At 40.0% G+C, this 18,664-nt stretch overlaps 3 protein-coding genes across 3 annotated transcripts; 2 read left to right on the top strand and 1 right to left on the bottom strand.

Moving 5' to 3' along the window:
• Positions 1-1,815: 1,815 nt before the first annotated feature.
• Positions 1,816-2,741, top strand: LOC103710879 (histone H2B.11-like). The gene has a single exon (XM_008796801.4). It carries the CDS (start codon positions 1,937-1,939, stop codon positions 2,399-2,401), a length of 465 nt encoding a protein of 154 aa, XP_008795023.1. The 5' UTR covers positions 1,816-1,936; the 3' UTR covers positions 2,402-2,741.
• A 5,670-nt stretch (positions 2,742-8,411) lies between these two features.
• On the top strand, positions 8,412-9,105 carry LOC103711350. The gene has a single exon (XM_008797464.2). It carries the CDS (start codon positions 8,449-8,451, stop codon positions 8,827-8,829), a length of 381 nt encoding a protein of 126 aa, XP_008795686.1. The 5' UTR covers positions 8,412-8,448; the 3' UTR covers positions 8,830-9,105.
• Positions 9,106-9,175: 70 nt separating this feature from the next.
• LOC103710888 (short-chain dehydrogenase TIC 32 B, chloroplastic) lies at positions 9,176-17,740 on the bottom strand. The gene is made up of 8 exons (XM_008796813.4): positions 17,426-17,740; positions 13,243-13,474; positions 12,968-13,047; positions 12,406-12,559; positions 12,141-12,219; positions 11,483-11,567; positions 11,339-11,385; positions 9,176-9,584 (listed from the first exon to the last, which is right to left on the bottom strand). The coding sequence occupies exons 1-8, from the start codon at positions 17,541-17,543 to the stop codon at positions 9,417-9,419; spliced, it is 963 nt and encodes a 320-aa protein (XP_008795035.1). The 5' UTR covers positions 17,544-17,740; the 3' UTR covers positions 9,176-9,416.
• Positions 17,741-18,664: the final 924 nt, after the last annotated feature.

Here is an 18,664-nt window from a genome sequence, read left to right as displayed (position 1 = left end):
CGAAGGCGAGAGCTTGAGAGGCGAAGGATCAGAAGAGCCACCAAGATGGTAGCCTGGTGGTTAGGGGGCGATAATTCCACCCAAGTTGTCCGGATTCGAAACGTGCGGGCGTCGATTAAATTAGGGGACTGGATACCCCACACCCGGACGGCTTGTTAACGGATATACTTTTCTTCCATCTGTACTGAGGTAGCGCTGGGGTGACGTACTTACACGTGAGGCGGTAAGCCCAGTGGGATGAGCCCATGGGTCGGGGAAGGCACGCGAAACCTGCGATCTGTATCGAACATTCCCTGGTGGAAGGGGGCCCGGTAGTGAGGCTGCTACGCAGGTGGGCTGGTCCCTCCCCCCCTCCTATTTTTTAGCAAAAAAAAAGGATCGGAAGAAGAGGAGGGGAGAGAGGGAGACGGAGAGGAGCTTCGAGATTAACGCTCGGCCCGCCATTGGCGAAAACCTAACCCTAACAGTGAAGGAGGAGAATCTGGGAGAGTGAGGACACGAAGGGGAGAAACCCTAGAGGTATCGATGACGGTTATGGATGATGGAGGGGCTTAACGTTAAAGGGGTTTTACCGTATATTCTTCCAGAAATGTCTTTTCTATTCTACCAACTCTTCACCTTAAAAAATATATATATACATAATACCTTCTAAAAATAACCCAAAGTCGCACTCCATATATTATTATATTAAACAGATTAAACGGGTCAGACATTTAAAATATGTATCCGACCTAATTAATATTAAGTTAAACGGATCAACCTGTTTACGATCCGAACCTGTTTAGGCCAAATCCAAACTTGCTAATGGCAGGTCGAACACGGGTCGGATTGGTGAGTCGGATCATATTTTTCTATCCCTATGTCCATGCCACACCACATGAAGCATGCAGGAGGACACCAATCCTTGTTTGGCACCTTTCTGCAATCCAGTGCACGAAAAACATCAAGCATATTTCCAGGAGCTGAAGCTCTTGCATAGTTCATAAAACTGTCTTACAACTAGCTTCTTATAGACATCAGATTCCTGCATCAAAAGATGCTTTCTTTGAGAGAAAAAAAAACTGCAAGTTTGAAGCGGATCCAGTATAGCCCAAAGGAAATATGAGTAACCATTCTGGCGAGACTTTTTGGCTGGAGGAGGAGGATTTACTCGGAGCACTTCGAAAATTGTTATCTTTTAATTTTTTTTGGATGTATTCGTACCCTCCATATATGATACATCCGTTTTAGCGCAAAAAAAAGAGAGAGAGATATATGAGCAAAACAACGTAGCATTTGGTTACATGAATCGGAAATCAAGGCCATCATCACCTAGCTCGTGCCGCAATGGATGAACAGGAAGTGCAAGCTATAATCAGGTTCCTAGCTACCTGGTAGTTGGGAATACATGAAGGTCAGTACAACACATAAGGGAAATATTAAGATCTTTGATGATATTGCGATCCACCTAGTTGGAAAATGAGCGCCTAGGGATAGCTAAATTATTTTCACTTTTAAAGTCAGCAAACGTTTTCTTTCCCGCCCGTGCCCGGCTGCTTCCCTCCAAGCGGGATTCGCGCGGACCAAGGCCACCTCATCGATCCGAACCAATACCCCCGCGCCTCCCGTCGCCACCCACGAGAAAACAGTGAAAGAGGCCAAAGAATGGCAAGCAAACGCGACCCCAGAATATTTCCCGCAAACGATTACAAGCCGTCGATCTCATGAAAGTACTCGACGGCCAAGATCACGCACAGCTCATCGATCCCGAACCCTCACTCCCGTCCAATCAGAACCGACCGCCTCTATCTATAAATATGAAGTCGGTCCTAATCCCTTCTTCCCATCTGGAAACCGATTCCCCTTTTGCCTCTCCTCAAGTCCAATCCTCTGCCTGCTCTTCCCTCCTCGGAGCCCCCCCCCCCCCCCCCCGGGTTCCTCCTTAACCTCGAATCCAATGGCGCCCAAGGCCGACAAGAAGCCGGCGGAGAAGAAGCCTGCCGCCGAGAAGCCGACGGAGGACAAAGAGAAGAAGACGGTGGCGGAGAAGGCCCCTGCCGAGAAGAAGCCCAAGGCCGAGAAGCGCCTCCCGTCGAAGGAGGGGGCCGCCGGCGACAAGAAGAAGAGGAAGAAGGCCAAGAAGAGCAGTGAGACGTACAAGATCTACATTTTCAAGGTGTTGAAGCAGGTTCACCCGGACATCGGGATCTCCAGCAAGGCCATGGGCATCATGAACTCCTTCATCAACGACATCTTTGAGAAGCTCGCTCAGGAGGCTTCCCGCCTAGCCCGCTACAACAAGAAGCCGACCATCACCTCTCGGGAGATCCAGACCTCCGTCCGCCTCGTTCTCCCCGGTGAGCTCGCCAAGCACGCCGTCTCTGAGGGCACCAAGGCCGTCACCAAGTTCACCAGTTCTTGAATGATCTTGATTTGGGGTCAGCCGGCTTCGTCTGGAGCCTATCTGAGAATCTAGGGTTATGCTTGGGTGCTTCTCTGCCCCTTCTGTTTTCTTTTTTGTTTATCCTTTATTTCTTTTCCTTTGGTATTTTGTTGGAAGTTGATTAGTCTGATGTAAAATACCGATCTCTGATCTGGAAATCTGAAGTTAGAACTTCTTCGACACCCCTTGTTGAATTTGTCCGATGTACTTGTTTGATTTATGCGGCTTGATACCTTTTGATATCCAGATAAAAATTCTGGCTAAGGGGAGGGATATTTATGTGTACGTAAAATCAAGATATATTTTCTTAAACAAGAAATTTTCCCCAAATTGATTCTTTTTCATTTTTGATCTGATGTCATCTCTAATATTTTGATAGTTATCTTAATGTTATTGGTCTATCTTCAGTGTGAAGATGCGGTGACATCTTCTACTGGAGTCCGATTCTTGAATCCTGTCCTTCAGTTAGTTTCCTTGGCTGGATTGATTCTTGAACGGTGGACTAGTATTAATTTGATAGGCACCAAAGTTTTCATGTATTTTAGATAAAATGCCTGTGTGGATAAAAAAAACAACTTGAAATTGTTTCTTAGACATACAAACGACAGTCCTCGGGTGCAGTCAGTCTGACTTTATTCTGAATTGATGGGCCAGATCTTTGAATTTGATCAGATGGCTTTGCCCCTCTGTTACTATAGCCTGATAATGCTGAATCCAAGCTATATGGACTTGCTTGAATTTTATATGCATTAATCAGTATGCCAGGGGTAATACTGTATGGATAGTTTTTACTGTTTTATATAAAGCTTTAAAGGGTATTGTTTGGTGATTGATTGGAAGTGAGAAAATTTGATTGTGTCATTGTCAATTTTGCAAAGATGGTTTCTAAGTGATATGGTGAAACCATGCAGAATAGACCAATAAAGAGCTTTGCCTTCTTGAGTTTCAGGAAATGACTTGCTGTCATACATCTTGTCTTTGTAAAAGTTAAGTTTTGCTCAAAATAAATTAATTGGTTGACTGATGATGTTCAGTTATATGGAAGACATTTTTTCTTTAACCATATTCATTGCGTACACAAACTATTAACATATTTTTCCTCCCCATTTTACTATAATGCTTGATTCCTGTGTAATTGTTTCCTTGACTCTTGTTCTTATCCGTAGCAGGTATAATAATCTTCGTCTTTAATGTATGTCTGCATCATTCCATTCTGATGTTTCCTTTTATTGTAGGTGTATCATGGTGCCAGCTTCTATTTATTTTCGGCTGGTGGGGGTATGCCTATAAATCCACATTTTTTTCTCGGTGTTTTGAGATAATTTTTTTGTCTCTTTCCTTCTTAAGAGATTGATGAATGTCAAAACTTGATGGTATGTTAGGGAATATATCTGCTTGAGGTTGTGATAGGTAGCCAATAGCTTAAAAGCAAAAGAAATTGGCCACTTCGGAGGATAATTTTTTGTTATTGCAGGTATTGTTGTTATTCTTTAACAATTAAATATTTAACTATAAATGAATATGAATAATGTATATTCATTACTCAGCTAGTTGGACATTGATTTTGACTTTTTTTTGATGAAACAGGAGGTTTTCCACCCTTCTTTTATTTGAAACTTGGAAATGTGTACGGAGTTTGTACATTGGACTTTGTCATGTGTTTCACGTGTTTGGCGTGATCGGTAGTTACAAAAACAAGATAGATAGTATGTGCATTTGCTGGCATCTAAAGGTGAATTGGTTGTTAAGCCAGTCCTTCCCTTTCTATCAACTCTAACATTTGCTGAACCGGCCTTTGGTATTTTCCCTCATGGCATGACATCCAACATCCTAGAGGGAAAGGCATTGCTTCCACACCTCATTAGCATCTTTAGCTTCAAACCTGAATGCTCTATTGTTCCTTCCATACACTCTAGCATGTCATAGTCATCAGGCAGTTCCACCCCATCTTTTGACTCTTAATGGTTTTTCTCCAGTCACTCCACATCTCCTTATTTGTGTTGGGAATCAGCTGCATGGATATCTGTCTTCGATTTTTTTTTTCCAGATGGATTATATGAACTTGCATGTTACAAAGAGGTGATTTACTGTTTCATTTTCCTTCCCACATGATTGGCAGTGCACAAGTCCATTCCATCTATGCTTCTTCATGTTATCTGCTGTTAGGATTCTGTTGTTTAAGGTTAGCCAGTTATATATTTTAACCTTTTTTGGAGTGGCAGCTTTCAGTTAATTGACACGAACCCAGATCTTACACCTCCATGGCGGAAGAATCTGTAACATTTTTGTTTATTGAGAATGTTTTAGAATTGCACCATTTCCAATCTTTCTTATCTGGTATGTTTCTTGTGATAACATCATTGAGTACGTTCTCAAGTATCTCAAATTCCTCCAGACCTCTTGCTCATAACGGCTTGGGAAGCAGGTTCGATACTTCATATTGTTATTTGCTATGAGATATTTGAGTATGGTTCTTGCCACCATATTAGAAAAGATTTTTTTTATTCCTACTCTATTTTATTCTTTGGGTGTCATGCCTGTGCACACGGGCGAGTTGTTTGTGATGGATTTATTTTTAACGGAGTTCCATAATAGATTGGCATGTATATCAAAGTATTTTACTTAAATGAATACTTGCTTCTTGTGTTTCAGTGTAATGGTGTGTGCTTGTTGATGGAGGCTCACTGTAAAATCATGACTTGTGCACAATAGCTAAGTGCTGATAGAGAGTCTAGACAGTGTCGATGTAATTTACTCATCTTGCTAGTGTATGCTCATTTTCTTTAGTGCTCGGAACTTTCTTGTTTCTTTGCCTCTTTTGCTAAAATAGAGCACTTCCTCAGAGTTACAAATGAGGATCACATACATATTTCTCAGATATGACAACCAAGGTTCCAGGACATGCTGATGGTTCATGTAGATTTTATACAGACACCCATAAAGCCTACTCTCACAATGACAACGCACTGCTATCCTCTGTTACTGTTCTCTTGAGGAGGTCAGAGATGATTGAAGGTTTGGTAGATAGCTTCAATGAAGATTGTCCTGTTACTCTATTATCACATTATCTTTTCTGGTGTTTATGCTAACTAGACATGCTGTATTCTAGTGGTTAATTCTGGTGGTAGTGGCCCCAATGTTGTGTTGCTCTACATCGGTACCTTGTTTCCTAGCTGAATGATCTGATAATATGTGTCGCAGGTTTTGGTATTATCCTCATGCACAAAATTGATTTGGGGCCCAGCAAATTCTTATATGTCAACATGCTATCTGTGTTGTCATTTATAGTCTCGAGAGCGTCTACAAACTTTTATATTTGCATGAACTGAAACCATCAAATTTCTATAAACTGATACCTTCATTTTATTTTCAGTTTCTTGCACATCCTCATTTCACTGCAGAAAGGAGAAGAAAAGAAAAGGAGGGGATTCTTTTGCAAGCAATATCAATGTTCTTTCTTATTTAGCAAAAAGATAAAATGGAAAGTGATTTCAGTGTGCAAATATGCTACAAATGCCATCTTGTTCTCTGTCTCTTTAGGTTGAATTAATTTCAAATGTAGAATGTCCATGAATTGACTCTTATAGAGTGTTTATTAGAGCTATCATCTTTTTTCAGAAATCATAGGTTATGTGCAATTCTGTCTCCATTTTGTGGGGTCTTGTTGATGGAAGTTATGTATCTTTTAATTGATGGCAAATTGTCTCACGAGATCAACTCTTTTTATTCTAACAAGATTATTTTATTGATGGACGTTTTTGGGGAACAATGATATATTCTATGTTATGGGAACCATGTGTCTGACTGTCAAGTTTCGCAATCTGAAGACTGTGGCTTCTTCTGTTGAAAATATCCAGGGGGCAAGTACTTGACATTTTCTGAATATGCTTTATGGTGCTCAGAATTTGAAAAGCTTGAGAAAATGAAAGATCCCTATATCATATTTGAAACAGTGGAAGCAGAGAATTTAATAAACAGTAACAAGCAATAAATAAGACAGCTTTGATGGATTGGTTTGTTGAACTTGATCAAATAAATTCATAGATATTTCGGATGATAGTTAGAAGGTGATGGCAATGGTTGAACATAGAGAAGAGAATTCCTAGGAAGAACATGCTGGAGATGCTCCTATATCTTGGTGGCATAAGATGGGGATAGAATTACTAAATTTATTCTCAAATTTAACAGATTATGCTTCTTTTAGGGGGAGGAGGTTGCAAAGCAATTTTTTTCCGTTCTTTAATTTAGAGCTGCTCAGAGTAGAGAAGCAAGTACCAACCCCTCAGCAGAGGGAAGAGGTTTCAACAGGATTGGTTTTGAGTGCAGGGCTTTTGAAGGAACTCTATAAAGAAGTGAAAACTAGGGAGTTGCATTAGAATTCCACATAAACTTGTTCTTGGGATCGACTAGTTCCTACCATATGTTCTTGTATGCATCTGCTGTATATGTTATATTACAATTTATGATTAGTCTAACATCCTTGGATTCACGATTTGGTTTAATCGGTGGCCTGATTTGCTTGTCACATGGGTGAGATGATATAGCAACCGAACTATATTTCTTTTGTAGTGTGGAGAGCTATGGGATGATAACTTGAGATTTGGTCTGTAAGGACTAGGGAGGGATGATCAAGTGAAGATTTTGGCAATAATTTATCGCGATCAATCAGATGGTGAAGCAGCAAGAGAGGTTTTGAGAAGAGAGTCCTGGCGCCTGAAGTAGTGTAATCAAATGGTTGTTCAACCAGGGGTTTATTGTCCGATGCATTGTTGGTGGTGATTTAGTGTGCTTGCACATGATACTATTCTTGGTCTGGTATTGCTGAAAGCTATGTTTGTAGGATGGGGCATTGTTTTTATAGGAGTCTGCTACATGTGCCTTGTTATTCTCCTTTCATCAGCACATTAGGTTGATCAATGAATTTTGTGTCAATGTGATTGGGTTGTGACACCTCGTGGGGTCATGGTAATCCGACTAGAGTATATCAGGCTTTAAAGCGGCATCTTTTGCAGGCTTCTGTGTAGCTGCTCTCTGGGCTTCTGATTTCCTGGGTAATGATATATACGTTTAGCAAAAAAATAAAAATAAAAATGATATAAACGTTCCATTTAGTCATGAACGAGTCGCCTACTTTCTCCAATGCAAAACCTGTTCCATTTAGTTACTCATGTTGGTAGCTGCGACGCTTCAGTCGCACGGATAAAATTGGCAGGTGGATCATGCCGAGTAGCCTTAAAATCTTGAGGGTGAACCCAATGCTTGCGACACCAGGTGAGCTCGGTAAAGTTTGGCTGGAGGGTAACGAATTAATTCATCCAGTGTTTTTAGTCTATGAAATTCACCTGGATCTCCAATAATTTGAGTGCATTAGTCAATATTTTTTTGATTTCAAAATGTAGAAATTTATGTGCAATATTACTAGCGAACGTGTGAACCTTAAGAATTATCATGGTGTAAATGTGAAAAATGTTTACTAGTGGTGGTTCTGGAAATTTAACAAACCTGAATTGCTTATCTATTCGCCACACCTAATCTTTCTCGGAGAAAAAAGAAAAAAGAAAAATAATATAGCTGATAGATAACTAGCTGACCACCCCTTTATAGTTTTCGGCTTACTATTAGCAATTTGCAGGTAGCTAGCTTTCAGCACTGTTCAGGCTCTAAATTGATCTGATGCTGGATGATCTTCTAAAGTGGGATCACCGAGTCTTATAATTTATACGGCAGACCTGGCCGGTGTCCCGCATATCCTTTTTCTTTGTTTTAGTATTTTAAATATAAATTTATGATTTGACTCGAGGTCAAGGTGGGAGCGTCGCATGGCACAACCGAACCAACGAACACGAGGAGTCGTTCGGACGCACTTCTCTCGAGTGCCTCCGGTCACCTACTCTTTCAGAAGCTTTTCTATGGTCAATGGTTCGTCCTCCTGTACGTGTGTGTGTATATATATATCCTCTCTCTCTCTCTCTCTCTTTGTTGTGCCTCCTTATCGCCATTGAACTCCAGCTTCCATTCACAAGCCCATGGCCCTGCCCTCCCTCGCTATGAATCTCTGGGAGATGCTCGTCCGTCGCAGTCCGATGTTCATCTACATGGCCGCGTGGACGGCCCTCATCACCGCGACGGTGGCGGTGGCGGCTTTCTCTCCGGAGGTGGCGTTCGTGTGGGCCGTGTCTCCGTCGTCGTCCTTCGCACGGGGTTGCATTGGCGTCGGTGGCGCCGTGAGGCTCCCGGTGGAAGGGCCACCAGGGGAGGTGGTGTGCGTGCCCGTCCACCTCTTCGGCCGCTCCAAGGCCGATTTCTTAATCCCTCCGCTCTTCGCCGCCTTAGTAGTCGCCAGCTCCGTCTGCTTCACCCGAGCCGTCGGGCTGTGGGAGGCCGAAGACGAGGCGCCGCTCAGCTAGCCTAACCAACAATCCAATGAAGCGTTCGAGAACGGTTTCTTCTTGAACCAGGAAAAACCTCTTTTGGGAGGGAAGCGCTGGCAGGCGACCCTACAGAGAGGAACATCAAAAGCACTGTAGGGGAACATCAAAAGGTCCGCCTACGGAGGAATTTGGTTTGCTGGTTCGTTCAGTAGATAAGAAACGAGAACTCAATTTTACGTTGATTCATAAGACTTTATATCTGTCAATGTCGTTCCACGACTCTTTTAGCAAGCAGCATACCTAGTAGAAAAGGCTTTTAACGATGAATCCCCGTGACAGGAGAACCCACAGCATTCATTAACATAAATTTAAATCCCAATCATTTACTTCTAAAAGAGATTGATTTATTTCTCACATCACTGGAGTTCCGGTCATTTCAAAGTATTACCAATACTGGTTCCAGGGAATCAGTGGTAGCATGTGGATTACAACTGGGTGCAGATTCAGGAAACAAATTCGTGTGAAGCTAGATATTCTTCTGACAATACAGATAGTCCGACACCATATCAGCAAGAGGGTGCTATAATTCTATCGGTAGCTCCTAGTCTGATCTTACCTAGATATTACTGAGCTGACTTAACCAGCTTCTCGCTGAAGTCCCAGAGCTTCTTGCCCAAGGCTTCATCTCCGGCCATTACCCCGGGCTTCTCCTCATTGCAGTCAAGGAAGTACTTCCCTGTCACACCCTTGACGCTCGGATGCAATGCAACGTAGCATGTAGTAGCTGCTCCCTGCAAACATGCATCATTCAAGACTATATATAGTGCTGCCATTCACCTTCTTATTCAAATCACAATATTTCAAAGAATAAATTGTAACCCGAAAATCTTCTACTTGAGGGAGGCAACTGACATAAAAAATTCAATAATGTTTCAAATTGTACATTTCAGGTTTGATCACGGCGGTCTAGATCGTTTAGATGCTGCCGTCTCTATGACTGTAAACTATCTGCTATCTCGTATTTATTTTTGCACTGTTTATAATTCGAACAAATGGATGGGATAAGAAGGTATGCGAGGGTTCTCTTCCTTCCCTTCCAACAAAAACATACCTAAGAAGGTAATGCGAGGCCACCTATGCCTTTGATCCATACAATGCGAGGAAAGCTCATGCAGAGATATGTCAACCTTTGCCAACATCTTATTGCAACTACTCAAGGCTCATAATGATATAGAACAATGCTTCAATCAAATGAAAATTAATTGTATTACATACTTAGATGCAAATAATTTAGGGTCCATTTGGTATTGCTTTTGTTTTCAAAAATCCAAGAAGAAATTTTGAACTAGACTGAATGGGTGGGTCATGAAACCATTTTGTTTGCTAGATTGTTTGTAAAACCTTAAGAGCTCTTTATCAGCCAATATTATTGCTTTTTCATGTGAAAATAAAAGCAAGGAATGGCAGAAGTTATGTGCAAATGCTATCTCCAACATAAATCTCCATGATATAATATGCAGGTAAACGAAAAAATAAAATCAGTATCAAACAGGCCCCCCTGTCAGATTTCTAATACATGCAGGAGAAGTCAGTAGAGGAAGTCACACATTAGATGTTGGTAATGAAATAAACAAACATTAGAACTCCTCATCCAATCCACTTGGGGTTAGATATGTGGGGCCTATGTTGCTTTCGCTCTTATCTGGACTAAACAAAGTTCACCATAAAGAGAAATGCCTCCAGATCATCCTCATTGCTCACTTTTAGTTTTGCCGTGTTCCTATTAACTTGTACTCAGTTACTCAGTTCCCAATGGGGCATTCTCAGGCCTATAATGCAATTAACCAAACTATCTTAATGATCTACTCTCCAATCTATCTACTAGTTCCACTTCTGATCTTCTTTGCTGTCCCTCATAACTAACACATCCACCTCTATATATTAACTCTGTTATGCTCATCTTACATTCATGCGGACCTGTGCATCATATAATCATTCAAAATATCTTAAACATTCTTACCACAAAATATAGCTTCGTCTGACAAAGTTTATTATAAAATGAACACTTTTCATGATATATTTAATTTAATGATAAATTTCCAGCATATAGAATCTATTTCATCAACAAAATGAAATTCATAAAACCAAAATTTGGTAAGAGGTATGCATACACCAGAAGTAACATGATATCTTTACTATAGATACATGACTATGATATTTACTGTGCTGAATGCTAAACAAGAATCTTTTTCGAAACCTGCTCCTAAAAGTAACTCAGTATTGTATTTCCAGATATTTATGGATTGCATGTTCAGCAGCTGCACTGTACTCAATAAGAGATGAACTGCTAAAGATGAAACACCTAGCACCGGACAAATTCGACTTCCACTTCGAATAATATTTGAAATAGCCAGTCAAAAAAACAAAAAAAAAACTTATGGATGATGCGGATCAAATTTGAATTTCATCTACAATTTTATTAATTGATGTCATGGAAAAGAACACTTTCTCATGTCATTAGCCTAGTGTACAATTGATTGCATACCTGTGGTACATTCTTCCAAAATAGGTAAGTGAATAATCTTAGAACCCCTGCAAGATAACAACCAGCATCCAGCAAAACAAACAAAGGTTATTCATGCTTAAACAAGTTCTTGCTTTATGAAGTATGATAAACTAATCAACATACTCATCAGAAGAAAAGAATGTCTCCACAGAGCTGTCACGATCAATCCCGGATGGACAGAATTTACAGTAATATTTGCACCTTCTTCCTGTTATGCAAAATGTGGAGATTTGTCTAACATCTTCATGGAAGTCTAACAAAATATATATTAATGGACACCTGGGATACAGATCAAAAGGACAATATGCATTCCATATATGCAGCCAATATAATGCACATGTATGATAGAATCATGGGGAGATAATACCTAGATTTTTGCTTGACATGGACAATATTAGTCAAACAGAGAACCCTAAAATGTACAACATGCCTAAGCTGTATCGACTCATTTGAACTGGAGTCAGGTCCACTGAAGATTAGTATGTCCAAATGATCATTTCTCTTGTATTAAAATCACACAAAGAACCAAATTCTAGATATCAAAAACCATACATAAGAGAAGAAATTAGATATGGATTATGGAACTTTGCTTCTGTAGTGCACAACAGAATCTCATGTCTTGATGGCATGGTAGTTTACTGCAATAATCATCATCCCTTTGTTGTGTATTTTTTTATATAATATGAATACAATGGATCACAAAACAGAGAATGTGCTGCAAAAACTGATTGAAATGTAGAGAAAGCCGAGTAGATATTATTGAAATAAGAAGCATTAGTACCTGCAAACGTCTTGATAGCTCGTTGGCGTGCAATATATTTGCCAGTTTCGATTGACCATATGCTCTTTTATCAGAATATCTGATAACATAGGGGATAAGCAGAAAACTTAAGTGGATAAACTTAAAAACTATTGTTTTCTCCATCAAATATACAGCTACTGCAATAAAATTGTCTAAGAGATCAATTTGATGCCTCACTTACTGCTAAATACATATAATCTAGAGATGTACAGACCACAACTAACAGATTTAAGTGCTGACATACCCATCCTTGTCATTGAGTTTATCAAACCGTATTCCTTCATCATATGAATGAAGGTGTGCAATAGACGACAGATTTACAATGCGACCTTCGATCCCTGTCTTCCTTTCTGTGCTCTTCATTTTCTCAAGAAGAAGGTTTGTCAACAAAAAGTGACCTGACGGAAAGAAATTGACCGATCCAACAAACATTAACCATTCGAGGTAATACAACTGTAGAAGGTTACCCATTAGATGATGCAAGAAAATTACAATCTCCACAAAATTGCAAAGAAAATTTTTTTGAAAAAAATAGAGCAGATGATTACTCCCAAAACCAAGGTACGTCGTCTCAATACTGGGCCCCGTATTGGTGCCACCTTGTCGCTATGTCGGTATGCCTGACACATGACCAATTAGGCGTATCGAGTATCGGTACGCCCTCTGTACTATGTACCGGTATCGAACTGATATGGTACATCCCATACTATTTGGTTCAGTATGGCATGGGGTATCATGCCTAAAACTTAAGTAAGTTTTAGTAAAAGCAGATATCATAGAACCAGATTTGGCTAATGTATGATTACCAAGATGATTGGTGGCAAAATGCATCTCTATTCCATCATCTGAAAGTTGGTACGGACAGAACATAACACCAGCATTGTTTCTGAAATATAGAATAACAGACTGTCAAATTTTAGTTCAATGTAGATCTTAAAAAAAAGAGCCATGAATCATCAATGCTCAGAGACAACAAACTCTCTCCTCCAATAATTATGTAAAAACATGGTTGAATGAAAAAATAATGATCGAGTTCAAAGGAAGGAAACACCCTTCATAAGATAAGGACAGCAGACTTTACATTAGGATGTTTAGAGGAAGATCCATCGATATGAATTTATCTGCAAATGCTCGTACAGACTTTAATGAGCTAAGATCAAGCTTCAAAGCATCAACCCTAGCTGCTGGATTGCTGTCGAGGATGAGTTGCTTTGTATCATTTGCAGCCTCCATGTTCCTTGCACCAATGACGACATGGGCTCCACAAAGTGCCAAGACTCTTGCAGTCTCCGCACCAATCCCACTTGCTCCTCCTGGGTCACATACAGATACACATATATAATCTCAATACAAACACTAAACGAAAATCTATGATCTCACTTTAAGGCATATTATATAAGTATTAGTAGGCATTAAAATAAGCTACTTCAAGACTTATTTGCTTAAACCATCATCTGAAAAGTATATTTCCCTAGATAAGCACAAGATAGTTGGCACCAAATTAAAGTCTAGTGGTGTAAAGAACAAAGAAGTGTTTATGGCTGCCTTCAAAACAATTATCACGTTTATGATAAATTTATTATCATTCATCTGACCATTTACCATAATATGAGCTTATATGATATAGTTCAAGAAGTTATTTAGAAACTAGAAAGTTACACCAATATCTGATAATTATTCACATCAACCCAAAAGGCAATTATTTGGTTGGCCAAGAAGCGCAAGTAACAAATTGAGTTGTCAAAATCATCATCAGTTAAAGATACAAGCAAACTAAGAAGATAAAGTGCGAAGAAACTTGAAGATCAAAAGCAAACACGTCAAAACATTCTAAAACTCATGGTTGGGGTATGTCATATTATGGGGTAATCTTACGATTTCTAGGAATCATTTATTTAAAAAAATGATTGCATGAAAAAATAAGTTTTACCACATTTGGTTGGTAGAAAAATTATTCTGAAAAATGGCATCAAAAAAAGATTAATATGCTTGGTTGAAGATAATGTTATATGAAAATATTGCCAAACTTTCAAGAATACCCTTGAATAAACAATTCAAGTAATAAATTTTTTTCTCGGTCCATTTTTTAGCCATTAATGATCCACTTACATAAACGATATCAATATTATCTATTTCAAATATTGGAATATATTTACATGAATTAATAAATATTTTAAATTAATTATACATATATTAGAAAATATAGCTCTTATTATAAATAAATTTTAGTATGTTTTGGTATATAAATAAATATATTAATTATCAATAAATCTTATGTTAGACTTATTGATAATTAATAAACATTTTTAATTATTTATCAATAACTATATTTATTAATAAGTATATTAATACATTATTTATAAATATTACTAGCCAATATATGAATATAATATTAATATATATTATATTAATATAATTAGTACTAATTATATAATATAATTAATACAATATTGATATAATATAAGTAAGGGCATTTTCATCAAGAAATAATAATTTTTGATTACCTCCACTCGGTAATTCAACGTGGGAAAATAAACACTACCCTCTGATGGGTATTTATTTTAACTTCTCTCCCCAAAAAATAGAAATAGGACCCACCATTTATTTTACCATGTCTCTCATTCATTTTTTGTACCAAACATAGTAATCGGACATGGAATTTATAAACATGCCAGATTACCCCAGCCAAACAGACTCTTAAGGTAAAATCCCAAATCATAGTTAGTTGAAAAGGTGAAGATACCAAAAGTAGCAATGAAATGCTGCATGAAAGAAAAGACAAAACAATAACAATAATAATTCCTAAGAAGACATTTCATGATGACATTATTGTAATCCACGCAACTGCTGGCTAACACCATATGCCTATTATATTTACAGCTACTAGGTGAGTTACTCAGAAACTATGGGCTTGTTTGGTACTATTTTTTTCCTTTTTTTTGTTTTAGCAGAAACACAAAATTCAATGCAGAAAATATATTTGGTTATCCTATTTTTGTTTTTATTTTTTTAACAACTTCTATTATTTCTGAAAAAAGTAAAAGCGACAAATTTTACTTTCATTTTTTTTTAAAAAAAAAGTGGGTTTTCACACTTCTCTCAACCCCTCTTTTTTCGCCCAATCTCACCCTTGGCCCTGTCGTCCCTATGCAACTGTATCAGCTCCCTAGGTCTCGACGGTCATCTCTTCGCCCGATGTAGAGCTATCCCTCGTCCTTAATTGCATTGCGGGCCCCATCCCCACGTTCTTTTCCTATATCGCTCTCTCGACTACCTCTCCGTCCGATGTTGAGCTCTCTCTTATCTTTGACCATGTCACCAACCCCATCCCCCCTCCCCCCTCCCTCTCTCTTGTCGCCAGCCACATCGCTGGCCCTCGTTGAAGAAAAAAAAAAGAATATTTTTTGTCGTCAGCAATTTGAAAAAAAATAGAAATAAAAAATTCTATTTTCAATTTTTTTTAAAAAAAAGCCACAACGATGTCAAATGCAGCCTACAAATATTGCTGTAATTTAATGATCATTTGCTAAGCAAGCAACAAAAGTAACTAAACAAGTGGCGAAACCCATTTTCTGCCAAAGGCTCATTAAGCCAACCAATATTCCAGCAATCAGCAGTTCTTTAATGCATCATAAATCCTAAAACCTTTTTGTTGGAAACCAGCGACAAGAACCAATGGTCATGATGGTTGGTAAGAGTAAAACCATAGAGTTAAAGCTATGAATCATATGGCTTCAAGTCCATAGAAAGAAGGGTGCAAATGGGTCGGATCGGATCGGGTCTTGGGTGACCCCGATCCAATCCGGCTTTTTGTTCGGGTCCTAATTTTGGACCCAGACCCGATCCAGTTGAAGATCGGGTCGGGTCGGGTCCGAGTTGGGTCCGGATCTGAGTCGGGTCGGGGTCGGGTCCGAGTTGGGTCCAATTTTTGGTGCTTTTGGAAAAGAATCTGGGCAAATCTAATTTGGTCATATCATAATTATGAGGTGCTGGGTGACCCATGACTCGAAAGACTTGCAATTGACCTCCAGTCAGCACATATGACCCCTAACTAAGTCGGTCTACAAGCCAAATTTCATATCACACTATTTTTTGTCCATACGACTGATTGGACGGAACTTGGTGTCTCCTGGCTCCCCTCTCACGAGGACAAAAAAAATCCCAGACCTTCTTCCAAAATCCAATTCCATTGCAGAAAACTGGCACATGACCCATATTCAGTTCGGTGTTCCCTCACTTCCTCCCTGCAAAAGTTAAAAAAAACAGAAACCGAAAAACAGAAGGAAAAAAAGAAAAAAAAGGCCTGCTACCGAAACACCAGAAGTATCAACAGTGTAATCGACCGAGAGAGGATCCTCACGGATCAATAATGCCACGATCCACATAAAAAAAAGAAAAAAAAATTCTATTTTGCTTTTTCCCCCTCTTTCTTTCTTTCTTCGGATCCATTTGGGTCGGGTCGGGTCCGTTCGGTGAACTCAGATTCGACCCAGAAAATGATTCGGATCCAATTTTAGGATCCGACCCGGACACGGGGTCCTAAAATTCGGGTCGGGTCTATGCGGGTCGGGCCGGGCCGAGTCTCGGGTAGATCCGACCCTTTTGCAGCCTTAGAAGCAAGCCCGTAAATTCAGGAAGTATATATAATTCTAAATTCTTCCTACCTACCACATAGTTATAAAAAGTAAATGAAACTAAACGATAAAAAGCAAACACAAAACGGACCCCAAGTAGGAGCCCACCAGGGACTTGGTTAAAAAAGTGGAGTCACCCAAAGCAGTAGAAAAGTTCTACAACAAGAAAAGACAGCAAATGACATGAACTATCCCCAGACGACAGCGATGCATAAGCATGGAGAATTGGCGAACCTCATGAGCTTCCCAGTACCAAAACAAAAACGTTACCCCCCCCCATATATCTGCTTCTGCTCTCTCTATTTGTACTTTCCTTTTGTTTTCTTAATTAAAGCGACGACTGGCTTGCGGAAAGGAATACAGAGCCAGTGGTAATAAGAAAAGCCCATGAAGTACATGAATTTCTCCGTTCATATATGACCAAGAAACAAGATCTAGCGATGACCAAATCCAGAAAGAACCCATACCAAGAACTGCCGTATTGATCTTAAGGGTATAAAACCCCAAGAAAAAAAAACTAAAAGAGCCCAACGACTCAACCGAAAACCTACCAAAAAAAATTTCCGACAAGTATCAAGAATTCAGAAGAGAAAGAGAGCAAGAAAGAAAGAGAGGGAAGAAGGAAGAGACCAGTGACGATGGCAGTGAGATTGCTGGCGTCGATGCCGTCGGCGACCTGCTCTGCGGTGGAAGCGGATCCAAACCCACTCAGCCCGGGCCACCCCGTCACCAGCGAGAAGATGCCCATCTCTTTCTCTCACAATTCCCACAAGAACACCACCCACCGAGGAAGCGAGTGAGAGAAAGCCCACTTCCAAGTACCCTGGCGCTCGTTTTTAAGATAAAGAACGAAAGGAGAAGGAGGGAGGCGAGCGACAGAAGTGGAGCGCAGGAGAAGACCTGGGGAAGTTATTTATGGTTGGGAGACTGGTGGCTGTTTGGTTAAAAACGGAGAGGTCGCGGGGGTGGGGGGAAGAATTAATGCGCAGCGGTTGGAGCTCGATGGATCGGGGTGGGAGAAGGGCGGGCCCCGGCAACGCGCAGGAAGGCTACGAAACGGGTTACGGGTCGATAAATTTTTCCCAAGACTTTTTTTATTAGTTATTACTCGATAGATTTGGTTAGGGTTCGTTGAACTACGTCCGTCTGTAAAAAAGGACTGGAGGATTGCTTCGCGGGATCTGCCTCTTGGACACGACGGGCGTCGAGATTGGGGACCATCCCCCGATGCATGAGCCGGTGCCACGCGATCCCATTGTTTAAAGCCCACCATGGTCGGCAGGTGGGCCTCAAGTTAGGAGTGCGATAACCCAATATATCCCTCCCTACACGTGTAAATACCTATCGTCCTCTGGATATATCTTTTTGAAATAAAAATTTGGATGGCCCTTTCGTCACCCTTCCAATCAAAAAAAAAAAAAAGGCTTTTGCCATCACCAACCTATCAATCATATTTGCTATCTTCCTTGATTCCTTCTTCACAGGATTTTCTGGAAGATCCCAATTTAAGATACTGATGGTGGGTGTCCACAATGCTACCGAACCTACATTGATGTAGTGTGTAAGAAGATTGCTCGTTTGCTCATGAACTTAACTTTTATACGATCGTTAAATATGCACATGATGTGGCTATGAATGACTATGGTGATGTGGGACGACCAGGTTGGTCGAGCTCATGATCTATGTAGTGGCTTAAGCACATTCGATGATTCTCTAAGGCATCCTAGTCGGAGCCCTTTGGTTGATCTAGAAGATGGGACGAGCAAATCAGAAGCCACCGACCTTCAGAGCTGAAGCCTCTTAGCTTGGCTTAGTAGCTCAACGATCAACCCGACCTGAACAAGACCTTCTTATGATAGGATCAACTCA

The sequence above is a fragment of the Phoenix dactylifera genome, chromosome 3 (assembly GCF_009389715.1).
Source record: "Phoenix dactylifera cultivar Barhee BC4 chromosome 3, palm_55x_up_171113_PBpolish2nd_filt_p, whole genome shotgun sequence".
NCBI classification, from domain to species: domain Eukaryota; kingdom Viridiplantae; phylum Streptophyta; class Magnoliopsida; order Arecales; family Arecaceae; genus Phoenix; species Phoenix dactylifera.
Note: the sequence above shows the minus strand (reverse complement) of the source record. Positions and strands in the feature narration are given on the sequence as shown.

Excerpts from the sequence above, each read along its gene's own strand:
- LOC103710879 (XM_008796801.4), top strand. The coding sequence starts at position 1,937 with ATGGCGCCCAAGGCCGACAAGAAGCCGGCGGAGAAGAAGCCTGCCGCC.
- LOC103711350 (XM_008797464.2), top strand. The coding sequence starts at position 8,449 with ATGGCCCTGCCCTCCCTCGCTATGAATCTCTGGGAGATGCTCGTCCGT.
- LOC103710888 (XM_008796813.4), bottom strand. The coding sequence starts at position 17,543 with ATGGGCATCTTCTCGCTGGTGACGGGGTGGCCCGGGCTGAGTGGGTTT. Across the intron at positions 13,475-17,425 it reads TCTCACTGCCATCGTCACTG|GAGGAGCAAGTGGGATTGGT; the intron begins GTCTCTTCCTTC and ends TATGTGACCCAG. Across the intron at positions 13,048-13,242 it reads CTTCCTCTAAACATCCTAAT|AAACAATGCTGGTGTTATGT; the intron begins GTAAAGTCTGCT and ends TCTATATTTCAG.